This window comes from Heteronotia binoei, chromosome 1 (genome assembly GCF_032191835.1).
Source record: "Heteronotia binoei isolate CCM8104 ecotype False Entrance Well chromosome 1, APGP_CSIRO_Hbin_v1, whole genome shotgun sequence".
Classification (NCBI taxonomy): Eukaryota; Metazoa; Chordata; class Lepidosauria; order Squamata; family Gekkonidae; genus Heteronotia; species Heteronotia binoei.
In genome coordinates this window covers 141118627-141134902 of record NC_083223.1, presented here as the reverse complement: position 1 = coordinate 141134902, position 16276 = coordinate 141118627, and the positions used below count along the sequence as shown (strand labels likewise).

The 16276-nt window shown below is 42.9% G+C and overlaps 1 protein-coding gene across 1 annotated transcript in view; it reads right to left on the bottom strand.

Moving 5' to 3' along the window:
• LOC132573876 (acetyl-CoA acetyltransferase, cytosolic-like) overlaps nucleotides 1–16276 on the bottom strand; it is a 31535-nt gene that overhangs the window by 3496 nt on the left and 11763 nt on the right. The window contains exons 4-6 of the mRNA XM_060241792.1: nucleotides 13491–13608; nucleotides 11736–11879; nucleotides 10946–11068 (exon numbers count right to left, since the gene is read on the bottom strand). Coding sequence (XP_060097775.1) covers nucleotides 10946–11068; nucleotides 11736–11879; nucleotides 13491–13608 — 385 coding nt within the window. The remainder of the gene's footprint in view (nucleotides 1–10945; nucleotides 11069–11735; nucleotides 11880–13490; nucleotides 13609–16276) is intronic.

Genomic DNA, 16276 nt, shown 5'->3' with positions numbered 1-16276 from the left:
CATTTAAACAGGAGCTTCACAACAGAAGTGGCTGTGTTATTGTACCTCAAGTGTAACAGTGCTAAAATTTTGAGAAGCAAAACTAACAGTGCATGTTCACTAGCAAGACAACAAATTGAGCTGTATAGAAGCAACACTGAAATCCCAAAAATACCTTCCTAAACCCATTGACTTCAGTGGGCTTAGAAGGATGTGTAACTAATTAGGATTGCTCTGTAGGAGATTTTGCAGAAGGTGACTTTGGAACTGACCTGTGGTTTGGGGCAAGTACTGGTATTGGGATGATTCTTTCTAATGCAGAAATCTGTAGTGTCTTATCAGACATGCAGATTTCAAAAAAGCCATGAAGAGCACAAAGAAAACAAGATATGATGGATTAGATCAAAAAGAGCATATGCAGAAGTATAAAATAGCCACTGCTTCTGTCTTGCAAATTTTTGTGTAAATGAGTTTGCACAACAGTTCATGACATGCTAATGGTAGATTCTACAGTTGTGCTGGTTTGCTTCTAATGCAAGCAGAATTTGGATTTAGTTTCACATTTCTGGTGCAGCGCTCTAGCACAAACTAATCAGCCCTTCTTTGAGGCAGAGATGCCTTTTATACATGGATGCTTTTGTATCCAACCCAGGAGAGTTCTTTGGATGTGAGGAATACGAGAAACTATTTCCTACAGGTGCTGTTAGTAAAAATTGCGGTCATGGCCTTGGACAGGAAATTATTAAACTCAAGATGCAAACAACAAAAATGCTATAGTCTTCAATACACTAGTCCTCATTAAAGCTAGCTACTATCCCAAACCAGCTGATTTAAAGGATGTCTTATGACTTGGTCTAGAGATCTGGGTAAACATTACTGTACAAAATTCTATACTTTCCAATGATGTCTGCCAGAGAAACCCTGTTTTCTTGTTCAAGCCCTTGGTAAATAGCTGTCCTACACTACCATTTGGCATGCAGATTTTGGAAGTGTGAGCAGCTAGGTCTGCTAGTCTTTGGATTTCAGCTTCCCCCCACCCTTAGAAGTCAAATCTAAACAGTGTGAATATATCTTCTAATGAACATTCATGTAAAAACAACATACATTAGCTTTAAAGTTCCAAGTAATATAAATAATTTTGCTCAGTTTGGATACTCTGCTCTACTTGTACAAGTCTGATGTGGGGTTTTTTTTGATAGGGTTGGAAGAGATGGGAAAAGGCTGAGATACTTGGTAGAAATCAGTATCAGTAGGACTCTGGGGATAACAGGAGGCTTTGGGCAAAAAAAGTTGTCATGAGCAAACCCACCCCGCCTGAATTTTGACAATATCAAAGATTTTTAAAAAGTAACCCTACTGTAATAAGATACTAAATAATTAAATATTTTAAAACAAAAAAGCATACTCACTATCAGTTGTAAGTGCTAATAAGCACTACAATAAAAGAATCTAAGAGAATCAATTCAATAAGTATAAAGCATCCCAAAAAAACAAGGAAAGTCCAGAATGCAGTCTTCAACCATCAAGTGAGTGTGGAATGTCCAAAAAAATTACATGAGAAATCCTTGGAAATGGCTATCTCATTTCGATCACTTTCTTCAGTGAACTGGAAGAAGATTTTACAATATAGTTTTGCTGAGCAGATACAAATTACAAAAATAAAAAATTGTAAAGTCACTTCATCTTTCCCTGCTTGAAGAAGAATTGCAGATTTATACCCCGCCTTTCTCTCTGAATCAGAGACTCAGAGTGGCTTACAATCTCCTATATCTTCCCACCACCTTCCCCACAACAGACACCCTGTAAGGTGGGTGGGGCTGGAGAGGGCTCTCACAGCAGCTGCCCTTTCAAGGACAACCTCTGCCAGAGCTATAGCTAACCCAAGGCCATTCCAGCAGGTGCAAGTGGAGGAGTAGGGAATCAAACCCAGTTCCCCCAGATAAGAGTCCGCACACTTAACCACTACACCAAACTGGCTCTCAATGAAGCAATGTTTGTATGTGAAGACAGAAGTTATTTTCAAAGTTAAGTAAAACAATATGTAAAGCAAATTCCTATGGATATTTTGTACTTATATATGTACTTATGTACTTTTTGGATACTTTGTATTATTGAATTTATTCTCTTAAGATTCTTTTATTTCAGATAGATAATTTGTGCTGTTTATTAGCACTTACTACTGTTAGTCAATTACTACACTTTTTTGTATTTAAATATTATATAGTTTCTTATTATTGCATGGTTACTTATTTTTTGATCACTCAAATTTGAGGCTTTAGAAATAAAACAGCCTTAGATTGCATTCAGACATCACAATTAACTGTGATTAAAGAAAAATGGACACACACCCAGAATCCCAGTGTGGTTTAGTAGTTAGTGTGTTGGATAAGAATCTGAAAGACCCAGGTTCAGATCCCCTTCTGCTATGGCAGCCCAGTGGGTCACCTTGGGTTGGAACTCTCATCCTACTCTACCCCTCATAGAGCTGTAAAGATAGAGTGGAGGTTGAGGAAGGACAATGCTGCAAGCTGCTTTGGGTCACCATTGGTAAGAAAAACGGTATGACTATATAAATAAATATGGCCATGATTCTTTGCATAAAAAGAGGTGGAGAGAAGAAGCAAGGCCCTCTAATGCAAGTCTTGCACAAGTCATGTTTATGCACATTTTTTCTTACTGACAGTTTCATGTAAAACCTGAATGCAGTCATTATGACCTCAAGGTATTTTCTTGATGTAGAGAAACACATTCTCTCTTAATTTTCAGGGTGGAAACAACAAACTCCTAAAATTCTGAAACAGGTATCTGTATTTCACAGATTATTCATATTTTCCACTTCACCTATCTAAAGCCAAACAAAAGATAAAATCTTTTGAAACTGATGCCTTCATGCATCCTGTGAAGAAACACATTTTTCACTCTGAGTTTTAAAATATTTTGCTCTCTTGGCCAAAAAAACCCCAACACCCCTGCTGTTCCAGCCTGCAGCCTCTCGGAACTACCTGGCGCACTCACAAGACCCTCCTGGGCAAACTACTGAGACTTAGTTCTGGACTCCGCACTATGCACTTTATTTACTCTGTGCACTTTACTTGCTCCGTGCTGACTGTAGCTCTATAGGCAACACCCCATTATACCTCATTGGTGGCTGCTACCCTGCAAGGAGCGCTCCAAAGACTGCACTCTCACCGCACTTTAATAATTGCTAACCCCACTCCGGAATTTACTAGTTTAAAATTGATTCATTACTAATTAGCTCATTGATTTATTATTATATATTTGAACTGGATTATACAAATTTTAGCAAATTGATGGAGTAAATTAATTGTTACTGGAACTAATTTATTAATTGCTATTGGAACTAATTTATTATCAAATATATATAAGGAATTGGGGGGGGCTTTTTGGGTTGATTGGAATTAGGGTCTAGTTAGACGGAGTGAGAAGAGGGAGCAACTAGATACCAGCTTTGTTTGTGATTTTATTCCAGCTGCTACCGGCGAGGAATGGCCGGCTCAGGGATTCCAGTGCTCCTGGGGAGGGGGAGGTATGGCGGTGGGAGCAGATATTATAAGGGAGGAGGACAGAGACAAGTTGGTGCTCGGCCCTCCTCCAATCTGCGGCCCATCCCAAGGGTGACAGGTAGTAGGGCCAGGTGTAACCCGCCTCCGTCATTGGTGCTATGCAACGCCAGGTCCATTAACAATAAGACCTCAATTCTCCGAGAGTTCATGCTCGAGCAGAATATGGACCTGGCTTGCGTGACTGAGACCTGGACCCGGGAGGGTGATACAGTAGCCCTCTCGCAAGCCGCTCCCCCAGGTTACTCGGTCTTCCACCAATCGCGGACTAGCGGGCGGGGGGGAGGAGTGGCATTATTTGCACGGGAGGCTTACTCCTTCAGGGCGCTCCCGGCCCCAAAGATTGAGGGCATTGAATGTGCCGGTCTGGCGTGGGGGGATGGAGAGGGGTTGGCGATTTGGCTGGTGTACCGTACGCCTAACGCACCGGCCAACGCCTTACCGTCCCTGCTCGAGGCGGCGACAGGCTGGGCGCTGGAGCACCCAAGGCTGATAATCCTGGGTGACTTCAACGTCCATGCTGATGACCCGTCCTCCAGTCAGGCGACGGACCTAGTGTCTTCCATGGCGACACTGGGACTCTCTCAATTTGTTGTAACCCCCACTCACCAGGCAGGACACATGTTAGACCTGATCTTCGCGGCCGGGATTACAGTGAGCGATATAACTGCAGAGGTAGTGCCATGGTCGGATCACTTCGCTCTCAAGGCCCATGTAAGTATGCCCCCCCAAACCTGTTTAGGCGAAGAGCCGATTATGGCTCGCCCGCGGAGCCAAATGGACCCGGAACGGTTCCAGATGGCTCTGCGGGATCCCTGGCCCTCTGGCGACTCCCTCGATGGCCTGATTGAGACTTGGAATAGCCGGCTCTCTAGGGCCATTGAGGAGATCGCACCTCGGCGCCCTCTGCGACCTCGGACTAAGCTGGCTCCGTGGTACACCCTGGAATTACGCCAGCTGAAACAAGGCCTTAGACGGCTAGAGAGGCAATGGCAGCGTACCCGTGACGAGGCGATTAGAACATCCTATAGGAAGTTTATGAAGTCCTATGAGATGGCAATCAAGGCCGCAAAGAAAACATACTTTGCGGCTAAGATTGCATCTGCAAATTCGCGCCCAGCCCAATTATTTAGAATAATTCGGAACCTGACTACATTGCCTCAAGGCAATTCAAAAGCTAAGGAATTGGAGATAGGCTGCGAGGCCTTTGCGAAATACTTTGCGGATAAGGTCCAATCGCTCCGCCAGGACTGCCCCGCCAATTTAGAGGCAGTAAGTGGACTCGAAGCCCAATGCGTGTCTTCGGATTTAACTCTGGATTGCTTCGACCCGCTCAGCTTGGAGGAAGTCGACAGAATTCTTGGCACTGCACGATCCACGACTTGTGACCTGGACCCATGCCCCTCCTGGCTAATCAAGGCCTGCCAGGAGGAATTAAGATATCCTATACGGGATATTATAAATCGATCCCTTTCAGAAGGTGTTTTTCCAACACCCCTGAAAGAGGCATTGGTCCGCCCTCTCTTGAAAAAACCGTCATCAGACCCGGCCGAATTGGCACACTACCGGCCGGTCTCAAATCTGCCCTTTTTGGGCAAGATTATCGAGAGGGCAGTGGCGATGCAGTTACAGGAATTTCTGGAGGACGCTTCCGTCTTAGATCCATGCCAGTCCGGCTTCCGCCCGGGTCATGGGACGGAAACAGTCCTGGTCGCCCTCATGGATGACCTCCGACGACAACTGGATCGAGGCGGCTCGGCGGTATTGCTGTTGCTAGACCTATCGGCTGCGTTCGATATGGTCGACCATCAGCTGCTGACCCGCCGCCTCGCCGACGCAGGAATTCGGGGGCTAGCCTTACAGTGGCTCTCCTCCTTCCTTGACGGTCGGGGACAAAGGGTGGCAATCGGGGGGGAGCTGTCGCAGAGGCACCCACTTCATTGTGGAGTGCCTCAGGGAGCAGTTCTCTCCCCGATGTTGTTTAACATCTTTATGCGCCCCCTTGCCCAGATTGCACGGAGGTATGGGCTGGGCTGTCATCAATACGCAGATGACACCCAGCTCTATCTACTGATGGACGGCCGGACTGGTGATGTCCCAACAAACTTGGACCGGGCATTACAAGCCATGGCTGACTGGCTCAGGCTGAGCGGGCTGAAGCTGAATCCGGCGAAGACTGAGGTCCTTTGCGTGGGCCGCGGCGGGCCGGGAGGGGAGATCACCTTACCGGCCTTTGACGGTGCGCCACTGGTACCAGTGCGCAAAGTCAAGAGCCTGGGAGTGCTACTGGAATCCTCTTTATCAATGGAGGCCCAAGTAGCTGCCACTGCTAGATCCGCCTTCTTTCATCTTAGGAGAGCGAGGCAGTTGGCCCCCTTCCTGGAACGCACCGACCTAGCAACTGTTATCCACGCAACGGTCACTTCGAGATTAGACTACTGCAATGCCCTCTACATGGGGCTGCCCTTATACCGAACACGGAGGCTTCAGGTAGTCCAGAACGTGGCGGCCAGGCTGCTGGAGGGACTACCACGGTGGGAAACTGCACGGCCTGGGCTGCGGGATCTACATTGGCTGCCGGTTGTCTACCGTGTTCGCTATAAGGTGCTGGTTATCACCTTTAAAGCCCTATATGGCCGAGGACCTGCCTACCTAAAGGACCGCCTCTCCCCATATGTGCCCCAGAGAGCACTGAGATCCAGCTCACAGAACTTACTGACAATCCCTGGGCCAAGAGAAGCCAGGCTGAGGGCCACTAGGGAGCAGGCCTTCTCGGTGATAGCCCCTCGCTGGTGGAACGACCTTCCGGAGATGGTGCGAGCCCTGCGGGACTTGAACCAATTCCGCAGGGCTTGCAAAACATGTCTCTTTCAGCTGGCCTTTGAGATGGAACCCGACTAATTTGATGAATGGACAACTAGTCATCTTGTGGATATCACGACTACAGCATTTAGCACCTATTTTATTATATATTTAACTTTTAAATAATTTTTACTGTAACTGATATTTAAAATTGTTTATGTTGTTTTATGATTCATGGGATTCCCATGTCTGTCAGCCGCCCTGAGCCCGCCCCGGCGGGGAGGGCGGGATATAAAAATAAAATATTATTATTATTATTCCACCCTCACTTCAGCCACTTTTTAAGAAATGCTAATAGAAGATCCGGGTTATGTCGCCTTGAGCTTAGCAGGGTTCGCAGGTTGTCATGCCTGTGGCCCCTCAGAGTCAGGCTGGTGGAGGGGTGCCACAGATGTGACACCCCCCAAAAAGACCTTGAAGGGGTCTTCTTTTGGCATGGGACTCTTACAGCAAGTCAGGGGTGCAGCGGCGGCTGTTCTTGTTCTTCCTGTATGCCCCGAAGCTCCCCCCGTCATGACAGTCAATACAGCAGAAAGAGGTGAACGCCCAAACGCTTCTGATCTATCACTTCTCTACCTCAAGCATGACAATTCTACGTGGCAAGTAAGTGTGCCTTTAATACCACTGGGTCGTTTTACATAACAACAAACAGCAGTTCAAAGGAAGAGAAAGAGGTTGATTGTAGCTCTCCTTTCCCTGTGAATGAGGCTTCGAAAAGTTAAAGAACGTTTTAAACATTGGAAATAATCTGAATTAATCTGAAGACATACTTAAATTGACCCGGACTATAATTGGATATCTGTTAAAGAGGCTATTATTTGGTTGCAATATGGTCTGAAGAAAAATGAGATATATTTTAGAGATTTCTCTTTGTCGTTTGATTGAAATTGAAATGCTAACACTCAATCTCAGTTGAAGGAGATTCGGAAATCTGGGTCTCTGAGCTACTTGTCAACTTGGATTAATAGACTGAGTTTGTTGACAGAAAAATGGCTTTGCCAAGCAAAATCTTTTATACAAAAGACATTTTGAGCAGTATAAATTCTCTGAAGCAGGATCTTGGTTCATTGACTGAGTTGATTAAGAAACAAATGGGAGCTTTTGTGCTGAAAGCTAGTGAAATCTCAAATATATACGAGCAGAGTATTAAAGAGAACCTGGTGACATCTGTGGAAGTGAAAAGGGAGAGTGATCCGCTGGGAAACGAACAAAAGAAAACCAAAATGGAACCCTATGGCACACTTAAAAAGAAAGATCGGAAACGGAGACTGATTGAAGTTATCTCGAGAGGAACAAAGGCTGTGGAATTCTTACTACTTTTACTGAGAGGGATGACTGCATTAAGGAGAAAGGTGTATCTTGATGTGGAAATTTTTCAGGAAGAAGGGTTTTTGAACTAGCTCTCTCTCTGTGAATAGTCAGATATGGAATTTTTAATAAGAACTGATATGTGATTTTAAAAGGCTAAGTGAGACTTTTGGGCTATAATAAGTTGTTTTTCCTAGAGTAACATGGACATAAAAGCTAAAGCACTGAAAAGTTTTGAAAAGAATATGTAAAAATAGTTAATTTAGATTAATTTTTAAGAAGGCAAACAACATACTTATTTTGTAATCTGGTAAATTTGCTTTTAATAGATAAAGATATTGGTTTTTTATGCTTATTATAATGATGATATTGTTAAACAAGCTAGTCTGTATTTTGAATATGGTTGAATTAAGCAGTAAAACTAAGATGTGGAAATCTTTGAGGAAGAAAGATTTTTGAATTGTTGTTTCCACTGTGGGCAATTAGATACTTTTTTTTTTTTACTAAGAACTGATATGCGATTTTAAAAAGGTAAGTGAGATTTTAAAGATGGAAAAGTCTTACAAAAATGTTATATAAATAAATAGTTGATTTGGATCAATTGTTAAGAAGGTAGGCTGCACAATTATTTTGTAATTTGGTAGATCTGTTTTTAGTATGTTTGTCTGAAGAAATTGTCTATAATTAGATAAATTATTGTGTTCTATTTTTAGCTTGTTAAGGAAAAAGATATTTGTTTTAGATTGTATTAAGGAGAGAGGATGTGCATTTTAGCCATAAATTTGGATATAGAATTTTTTAGGAAGAAGGGTTTCTGAATTGTCACTCTCTCTGTCTGTGAGTAGGTGGATATGGAACTCTCAATAAGAATTGATATATGATTTTTAAAGGTCAAGTGAGATTTCTGGGTTATATTAAGTTGCTTTTCCTAGAACAATAGGGATATAAGAGTTAAAGGATGGAAAATTTTGAGCAGACTTTTAAGGAAGAAGGGTCTTCAAAATGTTATATAAATAAATAGTTAATTTGGATCAATTGTTAAAAAGGCAGACAGCACAATTACTTTGTAATCTGGCAGATCTGCTTTTAGTACGCTTGTTTGGAGAAACTGTTTTTACTGAGATAGATAAGTTACTATGTTGTATTTTTTTAGCTTGTTAAGGATAAAGATATGAATTTTATATGCTTATTTTAATGATGATATTGTTAAACTTACAAGTTAGTCTGTGCTTTCAATATGGTTAAGCTCAGCCAGTTTTGTGTTGAGACTGTTCTGACTTTTTTATACTTATATATGATGAAGAAGAATTGTTTAGACATATTTCAAGTAATAATCTAGTAAAATTTTTATAATGAAAGACAAAGATGGTAAAATATATGGAGAACTTTATACTTGCAGGTAGAAAGAATTGGGTATTTTATTTGGAGGTAGAATTATAACTGATATATTTGTATTCTTCTTGGTTTCTGTTTTTCCCACTCTGTATACACCCCTTCCTCTCTTTAGTGTATATGCTTGTGCTGCTTCGTTTTGTAGTTAACATCAATAAAAATTATAAAAACAAAAGAAATGCTAATAGGTTTAGCTAGAGACAATGGGATGATCAAGCCCCCCCCACAAAAAAAAACCAAAAAAAGAAGAAGCAGGGAACAGATTTGGAAAAATTTAGACTAAAAAAAATTCAGGAAGAAATTCCTAGATAGGGGTATGCAAGAAAAAAAAAATTGGTATTTTTCAGGTTCAGGTTTATGGAGTCTATATTCTATGATATTCCTGAATCACAATATTGGTATGGTGCAGGGATTCGGGAAATAGTTGGGATCACTGATTCCCACCCCCACCCTTGGCTCCTAAATTATAGCCTATGGGTACCATTCCTCATAGGCTATAACAGAGAATCAATCTGGGGAGGCTGTTTTTTTGAGGTAGAGGCACCAAATTTGCAGCATAGCTGCTCCTGAAACCCTCCCCCAAAGTTTAAAAAAGATTGGACCAGGAGTATAATTCTGTGGGCCCACATCCTCCATTGTCTCCAATGGAGAAAGAAGAATGTAAAGGGATGCAGTCCCTTTAAATGCTTCTCTAAGATGCACCATGTCCAATACAGTGAGCTCATCCAGAAGTCTTCCAACTGAACTCAATACTTCAAAAAAGCATGGAACCTGCTTCTTACAAAAAGCTTAAGTGCCTTTTTTCTCCATGCCTTGCAAAAGTCCCAGCCAAGCTGTAAAGAGCTGTCAGCTCCATCCTGCTCCAGCTGATCCTAAGAGCTCTGCACCGCCTCAGCTGGGGCTAGCTTCTGCCAGTGTAGCTGACCCAATAAAAGCTGAGGGAAAAAAATCAGCTTTTGCGGGGCTCAGCTGTATCAGTAGCAGAATACAGATCTTAAGTAATACTTGGAAAATACCAATTAAAACCCCCACACATGTACTCCTGGAGACTTCAGGAAAAGTTTCTTTGACCTAGCCTGACCTAGTCAGTGGGTGGGGAAAGTGAAGTGATAGAACTCTTGGGAGCAAGTTCTCTTTTGTGCTTTTGTGATGTCTGACAATTACCTGAAGTCTGTGGGAGGGGGCCTTTGCCATGAGCTGGCCTGCACACGTGAAAGAGGCTTGAAGGTAGTGACACTCCTGTAAAAGATCTGTAACCTTCTAAGCTAAGGAGCCTGTCTTATATTAAACATCTAATAAGGCATGTATAGTGAGAGGGACAGAGGAATTGCATTTTACCTTTTTCTTTTGATTCCCTTTCTCAATTATGTGCTGTGCTAAAAGTATGCTTGTGGACGTTTTCTTTTAAAAAATGCTTTGTAACTTTTGATCCCTGTAGTGATTCTCTGTGCCACCTAGAGCTCCACCATCTTCTATACACCGTTTTAAAAGGAGCTCCAGGAGGAAGAGAAGGGCTGTCAATTGGCAGGTGGCTACTCCCCCAGTGATGCACCAAGCAATAAACTGTCCCTGTGGCAGCCATGCACTGGGTAGAATGAGAGACAGAGACAAAGCCTCTGGAAGAGAAGCTGGGAGTCTGACTTCTGACCCTCCCAGTGGGCAATTCCTATGAAGGTTAGGTGGTGGCAGCAGTTGAACAGAGAGAGAGAAATGCCCCTCCAGGTACTGTGAAAACCCAGGAGGGCAGGGTGGAACAGGGCTTGCAGGCCAGAGCAGAACTGTTCCGCCACACAACCTTTTTGCAAAGCTATCCACAAACAAACCTGAAGCATTTCCTGCAGTCACAGTTCCTGTTCCATCAGTCAAAAAGGCAGGCTTCAGTTTTGCCACTGCTTCTAAGTTACTACCATGGCGGGGGTGCTCATCTGCTTTAACTTCAATAGGACCTGCAAGGGCAAAGCAGCAAGTAATATCACAGTGGTCACTGTACATTTTAAATTAAGAACAAAGACATAGCTATGCAAGAGGGGGTTTTTAATTAAATAAAAATATTACATTTTTTTTAGTAAAGCATGATGAAGTTTTTCACAACAAACCACTAAATTATTATCTCTCTTTTTAAAAAAATAGATACACTTGTTTTAAAAGGCAGAATCCTTGCATAAAGGCCATTGCTTTTAAGGCAATTAGCTACTGAACTGAAACCCAAAGAGATCTGGATACTCTCCAAGAGTGAATTAGTGTGGATGCCTGGTGAGATGTTTGTGAACATATTTTTTATCCAGTGTGCATCACCATACATTTACCTACAAAAAGCTCATACAGGGACTCTGTGTGTCCAGAAGAGTATGCTCGGAATCTGTTCCATAGCCATCATATTAGGGCTCAACAAAATGTACTAGAACAGTACTTCTTAGTTAATCTGTGAATCTTTCTGAAGTATAACATTTAGCCTTTCTCTCTTGTTAAAAATCTAAAACACTTAGAAACATTTTTGAGACACATCACTGAGTTCTTCTCTAAGTGATAACCAACTTGTTAAACCTTATTATGTCACATTACGGGGGTGGGGATGAAGCAGAGAAGCAGGCACATGCACACACACACACACACCTTTTCTGGAAGGAACAAGAACAGGGACAATCTCTTTCTCAAAAAAGCCTGCCTTCTGAGCATTTTCAGCCTTGTATTGTGAGTTTAAAGCCAGCTGGTCTTGCTCCTCTCGACTGACTTTCCATTGCTTGGCCACATTTTCAGCTGAAACAGAAAATAACGGAAACTTTCAAATATTTTGGCTATCAAGGTTTGGTTGAAATGATGATGCCTGCAAAATAGGCACTGAATGCAATAAAATCTCTATAAAGGATTATAGAGCTGTATTTCTACCATTTAGTGATAAATGCTTCTGGGGGAGGTTGCTTTAAAGTCACAGATAAGTAAAAACAAATATATCTCTCTTAAGACCATTTCTACACCATGGAAAACCTCTGCATCAGCATTCTTAAGTAATCGAACTTTGTAAAACTTTCTACACAACTTTTTGCCTTCCCTGTTATCCCATGTTTTCTGAATCCACTTTTTCCATGATTCCACCCCCCCCTTTTGAATCTGAACTCACAGCTTCCCAGTGAGGAATTCCCAATTTCAAATTTTGTTTCCCACTGCCCTTTTGCATCATCAGTACTGCATATTCAACCCTCTCTCACCCCCCTTCAAGTTGTTCCCTGAGCAATCTGCTATTTTTTTAAGCGTGATGTTGATTGTGTTACAATGTGTATTTTTCATTATAATATCACAATGTTATAACTGGGGAAAAGACAGTGGTGTTTCATGTAGCCTTCTCCATGCAATTACCCATTCATGAAGTTCCTTTCCTTTTTTATTTTTTGTTAGTAGGCTTTGACATCATGTGTTTGTATTGTTTCTCAATTCATCTTCCCTTCTCTTCCCCTATAGCTCTCAGCATGGTTTCTTTAAGTACATGAGAACACATTTAGTATGCTTAATAATTACTGAATAATACCGTTATGAATTGGTATATCCAGTGCAATGATTGCCAGCCATTTTAGAAATGGCGGCAATCATGCTGTTCCCCATGATACATCCAGCCTTTTTACAATGTTATAACACTACTGCATATGCACAAAAAAGAAGGTTCCGTCACTGACATTTAGCCTACTTCATAATTACTGGATAACAGTATTATGAACTGGTGTATCCAATTCGACAATTGCGAACGGAATACTATTTTTATTAGGATTTTGTGGGAATCTTTTTGTTAGCCATTTCCTTAGTTGGCGCCTGAGAGGCAGGAGACCTTTGAAATGGCAGCAACCATGCTATTCCCCACGATACAGCCAACCTTTTTTTACAGTGTTATGATGTTATAACTCTACTGGTTATCCAAAGAAGGGAGGTTTCGCTATGAATTGGTGTATCCACTTCAGCAATCACCAGCCATTTTCTTAGTTGGTGACTAAGGAGGAGCAAAGGATCTTTGAAACGACAGCGACCATGCTGCTCCCAACAATACATCCAGCCTTCTCAAATAGCATTATGTTATAACGTTACTGCACTTGTGCAAAAAAAACCCAGGAGGTTCTGTCACTGACATGGCCACACCACTCCTGTTCAAAGGAAATGCAGAACACAAGGGGAGGGTAAGATCTGAATTCAAGAAAAAATACCCTAAAACAAATGCCCTTTTGTAGAATGGGTGCTGCAAAGCTGGAACATCAGCTGGGGATTCAACTCACCGGGAAACAGCAGCAACACTAAGGTGCAGAAAAAGTCTAAGACAGTTGCACGCAGATGTATGTAATACTCTTTCCACCAACCTTTGCCATTTTAAAGACTCCTGTGGCTTACCAGTTATACCCATGTGGTAGTGGTAAAAGGCATCTGTCAAACCATCTAGGGTAATACTGTCCTGCAAACAGGCATCTCCCATCTTCATGCCATTGCGCATATGAATGATGTGGGGTGCCTAAAAGCAAAGCATTTTGACAAATTTGGAAATCCAAAATGAAAGCCACTCCTGCCCAGCCCTTCATCACAACAAGAATCTTCTATTCTTCAGGTTTACAAGAAAAAACACTGCTGTAGAGGAGAATCATCCTAGGCTCACAGTCAGGGAGGGGGCACTTTAGGCAGTGCCCCATATTGAATCTTCAATGCCCCTACCCCAAACTTCCCCTTTAAGTCTCTTTGAAGTCGCTGCCACCATCTTTGCCTGGATTGCTATTTCCCCCGCTGCCTTTAAGACCTGAGGCTGGATTTGTCCTTGCTGGGTGTCTTGAGGGCACTGGAGGTGGTGCAGCTGCATGATTCCTTGTTCAAGCTGGAGAGGCTGGCAGCCCCCATCACGTGGCTCTCTGCTGCTGCCCTGCCCTTGCAGCAGCCACTGCTACCAAACAGAGAGCAGCAAGCCACCACCATGGATGCAGGTTGTTGCCATGGGGCTGTCAGGCTCACCGACCCCCTTCAAAGCACGCTGGAGAAGGGGTGTTTGCTGGGGAGTCCAAATAGATTCTGAAACTTCTTTGTAATTAGCAAGCATTCACAAAGATTTCTTTTGGGAACATGAGCCTTTAACACAGGGGTCCCCAACCCCTGAGTCGTGGACCGGTACGTGGCCTGTTAGCAATCGGGCTGCGAGTTGTATAATTATTTCATTATATATTACAATATAGTAATAATAATAATAATAAGACAACATTGGATTTATATCCTGCCCTCCACTCCAAATCTCAGAGTGGCTAACAATCTCCTTTATCTTCCTCTCCCACAACAGACACCCCGTGAGGTGGGTGAGGCTGAGAGAGCTCTCCCCAGAAGCTGCCCTTTCAAGGACAACTCTGCAAGAGCTATGGTTGACCCAAGGCCATTCCAGCAGCTACATGTGGAGGAGTGGGAAATCAAACTCAGTTGCCCCAGATAAGAGCCCGCACACTTAATCACCATACCAAAACAAAGTGCACAACTGTATCAACCTGAAACCATTGCCCCCCCACCCCCACCCCCTGCCAAGTCCGTGGGAAAACTGTCTTCCACAAAACCAGTCCCTGGTGCCAAAAAGGTTGGGGACTATATGCCAAGTTCCCACCACCACCTTTTTTTGAGTATAAATGTTAACCCCCAACCATGAAATCTTATGATCTTATTTAATTTAATTAGCACCTCCCTGGCGTTACCTTCTGAAAAAATTCCTGGCTATGGAGTTGAATCATCCACTCCCCAGTGTAAACTAGCTCTAAACTAGTTTGTTTAAATAGGACAAAAGCAATGGTTTTACCAAGAAGAGAGGGTCTACTCTTTTAGGCTGGAGATAAACAACACTGCTTCTCCTAAAAGGTAAAAATGGTACTGTTGTCTGTGTTCTGTACACTCATCCACTATAATCTTTTCCACATCATTTTGGGTTTCAAAAACACGCAAAACTTGTTTCACAAAGCAGACAATGGGGCATCACAATGAAGCCTCATTTCATAAGTCTTCTCTGACTTGGGCCTAAAAACTCATACACGTAAACCAAATCCTAGCTATAACAAGTTAATAGATCCAGCAGTACCTTTTCCTTTTATAGATTATGGGTAACCGGCATCTTATCAGAATTAAGCTACTTCTTTTTTTCTTCTTTATTTCAAAGGAAAGTTGAAATAAGGCAAGTTGTCCACTATTTATGTAAGTAATATATATATATAAATTACATTATTAATTAAAAATTCTGCTTAACAGTCAGTTGCAAGAGTTTGGGTTGCTTCTTTTAGTAAGCATCACTGAAAAAGAAGAAACATTTAACAATGCAAGCTGAGTAGCAGTACAGTCCTAAACAGATCCAGGTGGGTGACCATGTTGGTCTGAAGCAACAGAACAAGGGCGGGGAACCTTCGTCCCGAGGGCCGTATGTGGGGATTGCTGGGCCGAACCAAGCCATGTGGCAGCCTCCCTGGGGCCTGGCTGGCCAGTGAGGATTGTGGTGACCAGCTGTGCTGTGCAGCAGCCTCCCCAGGGCCAGGCAGGGATCACAGGGCCCAGATGTACTGTGCGGCAGCCTCCCAGGGGCCTGGCTGGCCGGCCAGAATTGCTGAAGGACCTGGAAAAGTTACTGTCACAGTTCAGTTTGCACTTGATTATCCCTGCTGATGTGGCCTAATATGCTAATATTAGGGGATGTGGTCTAATACGCTACTGAGTTCCTGCTGGGCTTTTTGTACAAAAAAACCCTGGACCTATGCATTTGCCTAGGGCGGCGGGCTCTGTGTGCGTGTGTGTGTGCCTGCGAATGATGTTATAAATATCCATATGGCCCTTGACAGAAGAAAGGTTCCCCACCCCTGCAATAGAACAAAGTTTGAGTCCAGTGGCACCTTTAAGACCAACAAAGTCTTAAAGGTGCCACTGGTCTCAAACATTGTTCTTCTCCTAAACAGAGTTACACCCTTCTAAGTCCACTGACTTCAACTGACTTACAAAGGTTTAACTTTGCTTAGGATTGTATTGCATAGTACAGAGTCTTCTGATAGAAGAGCACATTTCCAGGAGCAGCACAAAGACATTGTAAAACTTTTTATGGTTCTTTATAGCGTAACATCTGCTTCACAATTGCTTGGAAAAGCACTCCTCAGCCCTGATGTGCTGCTGAGGCTGAACCC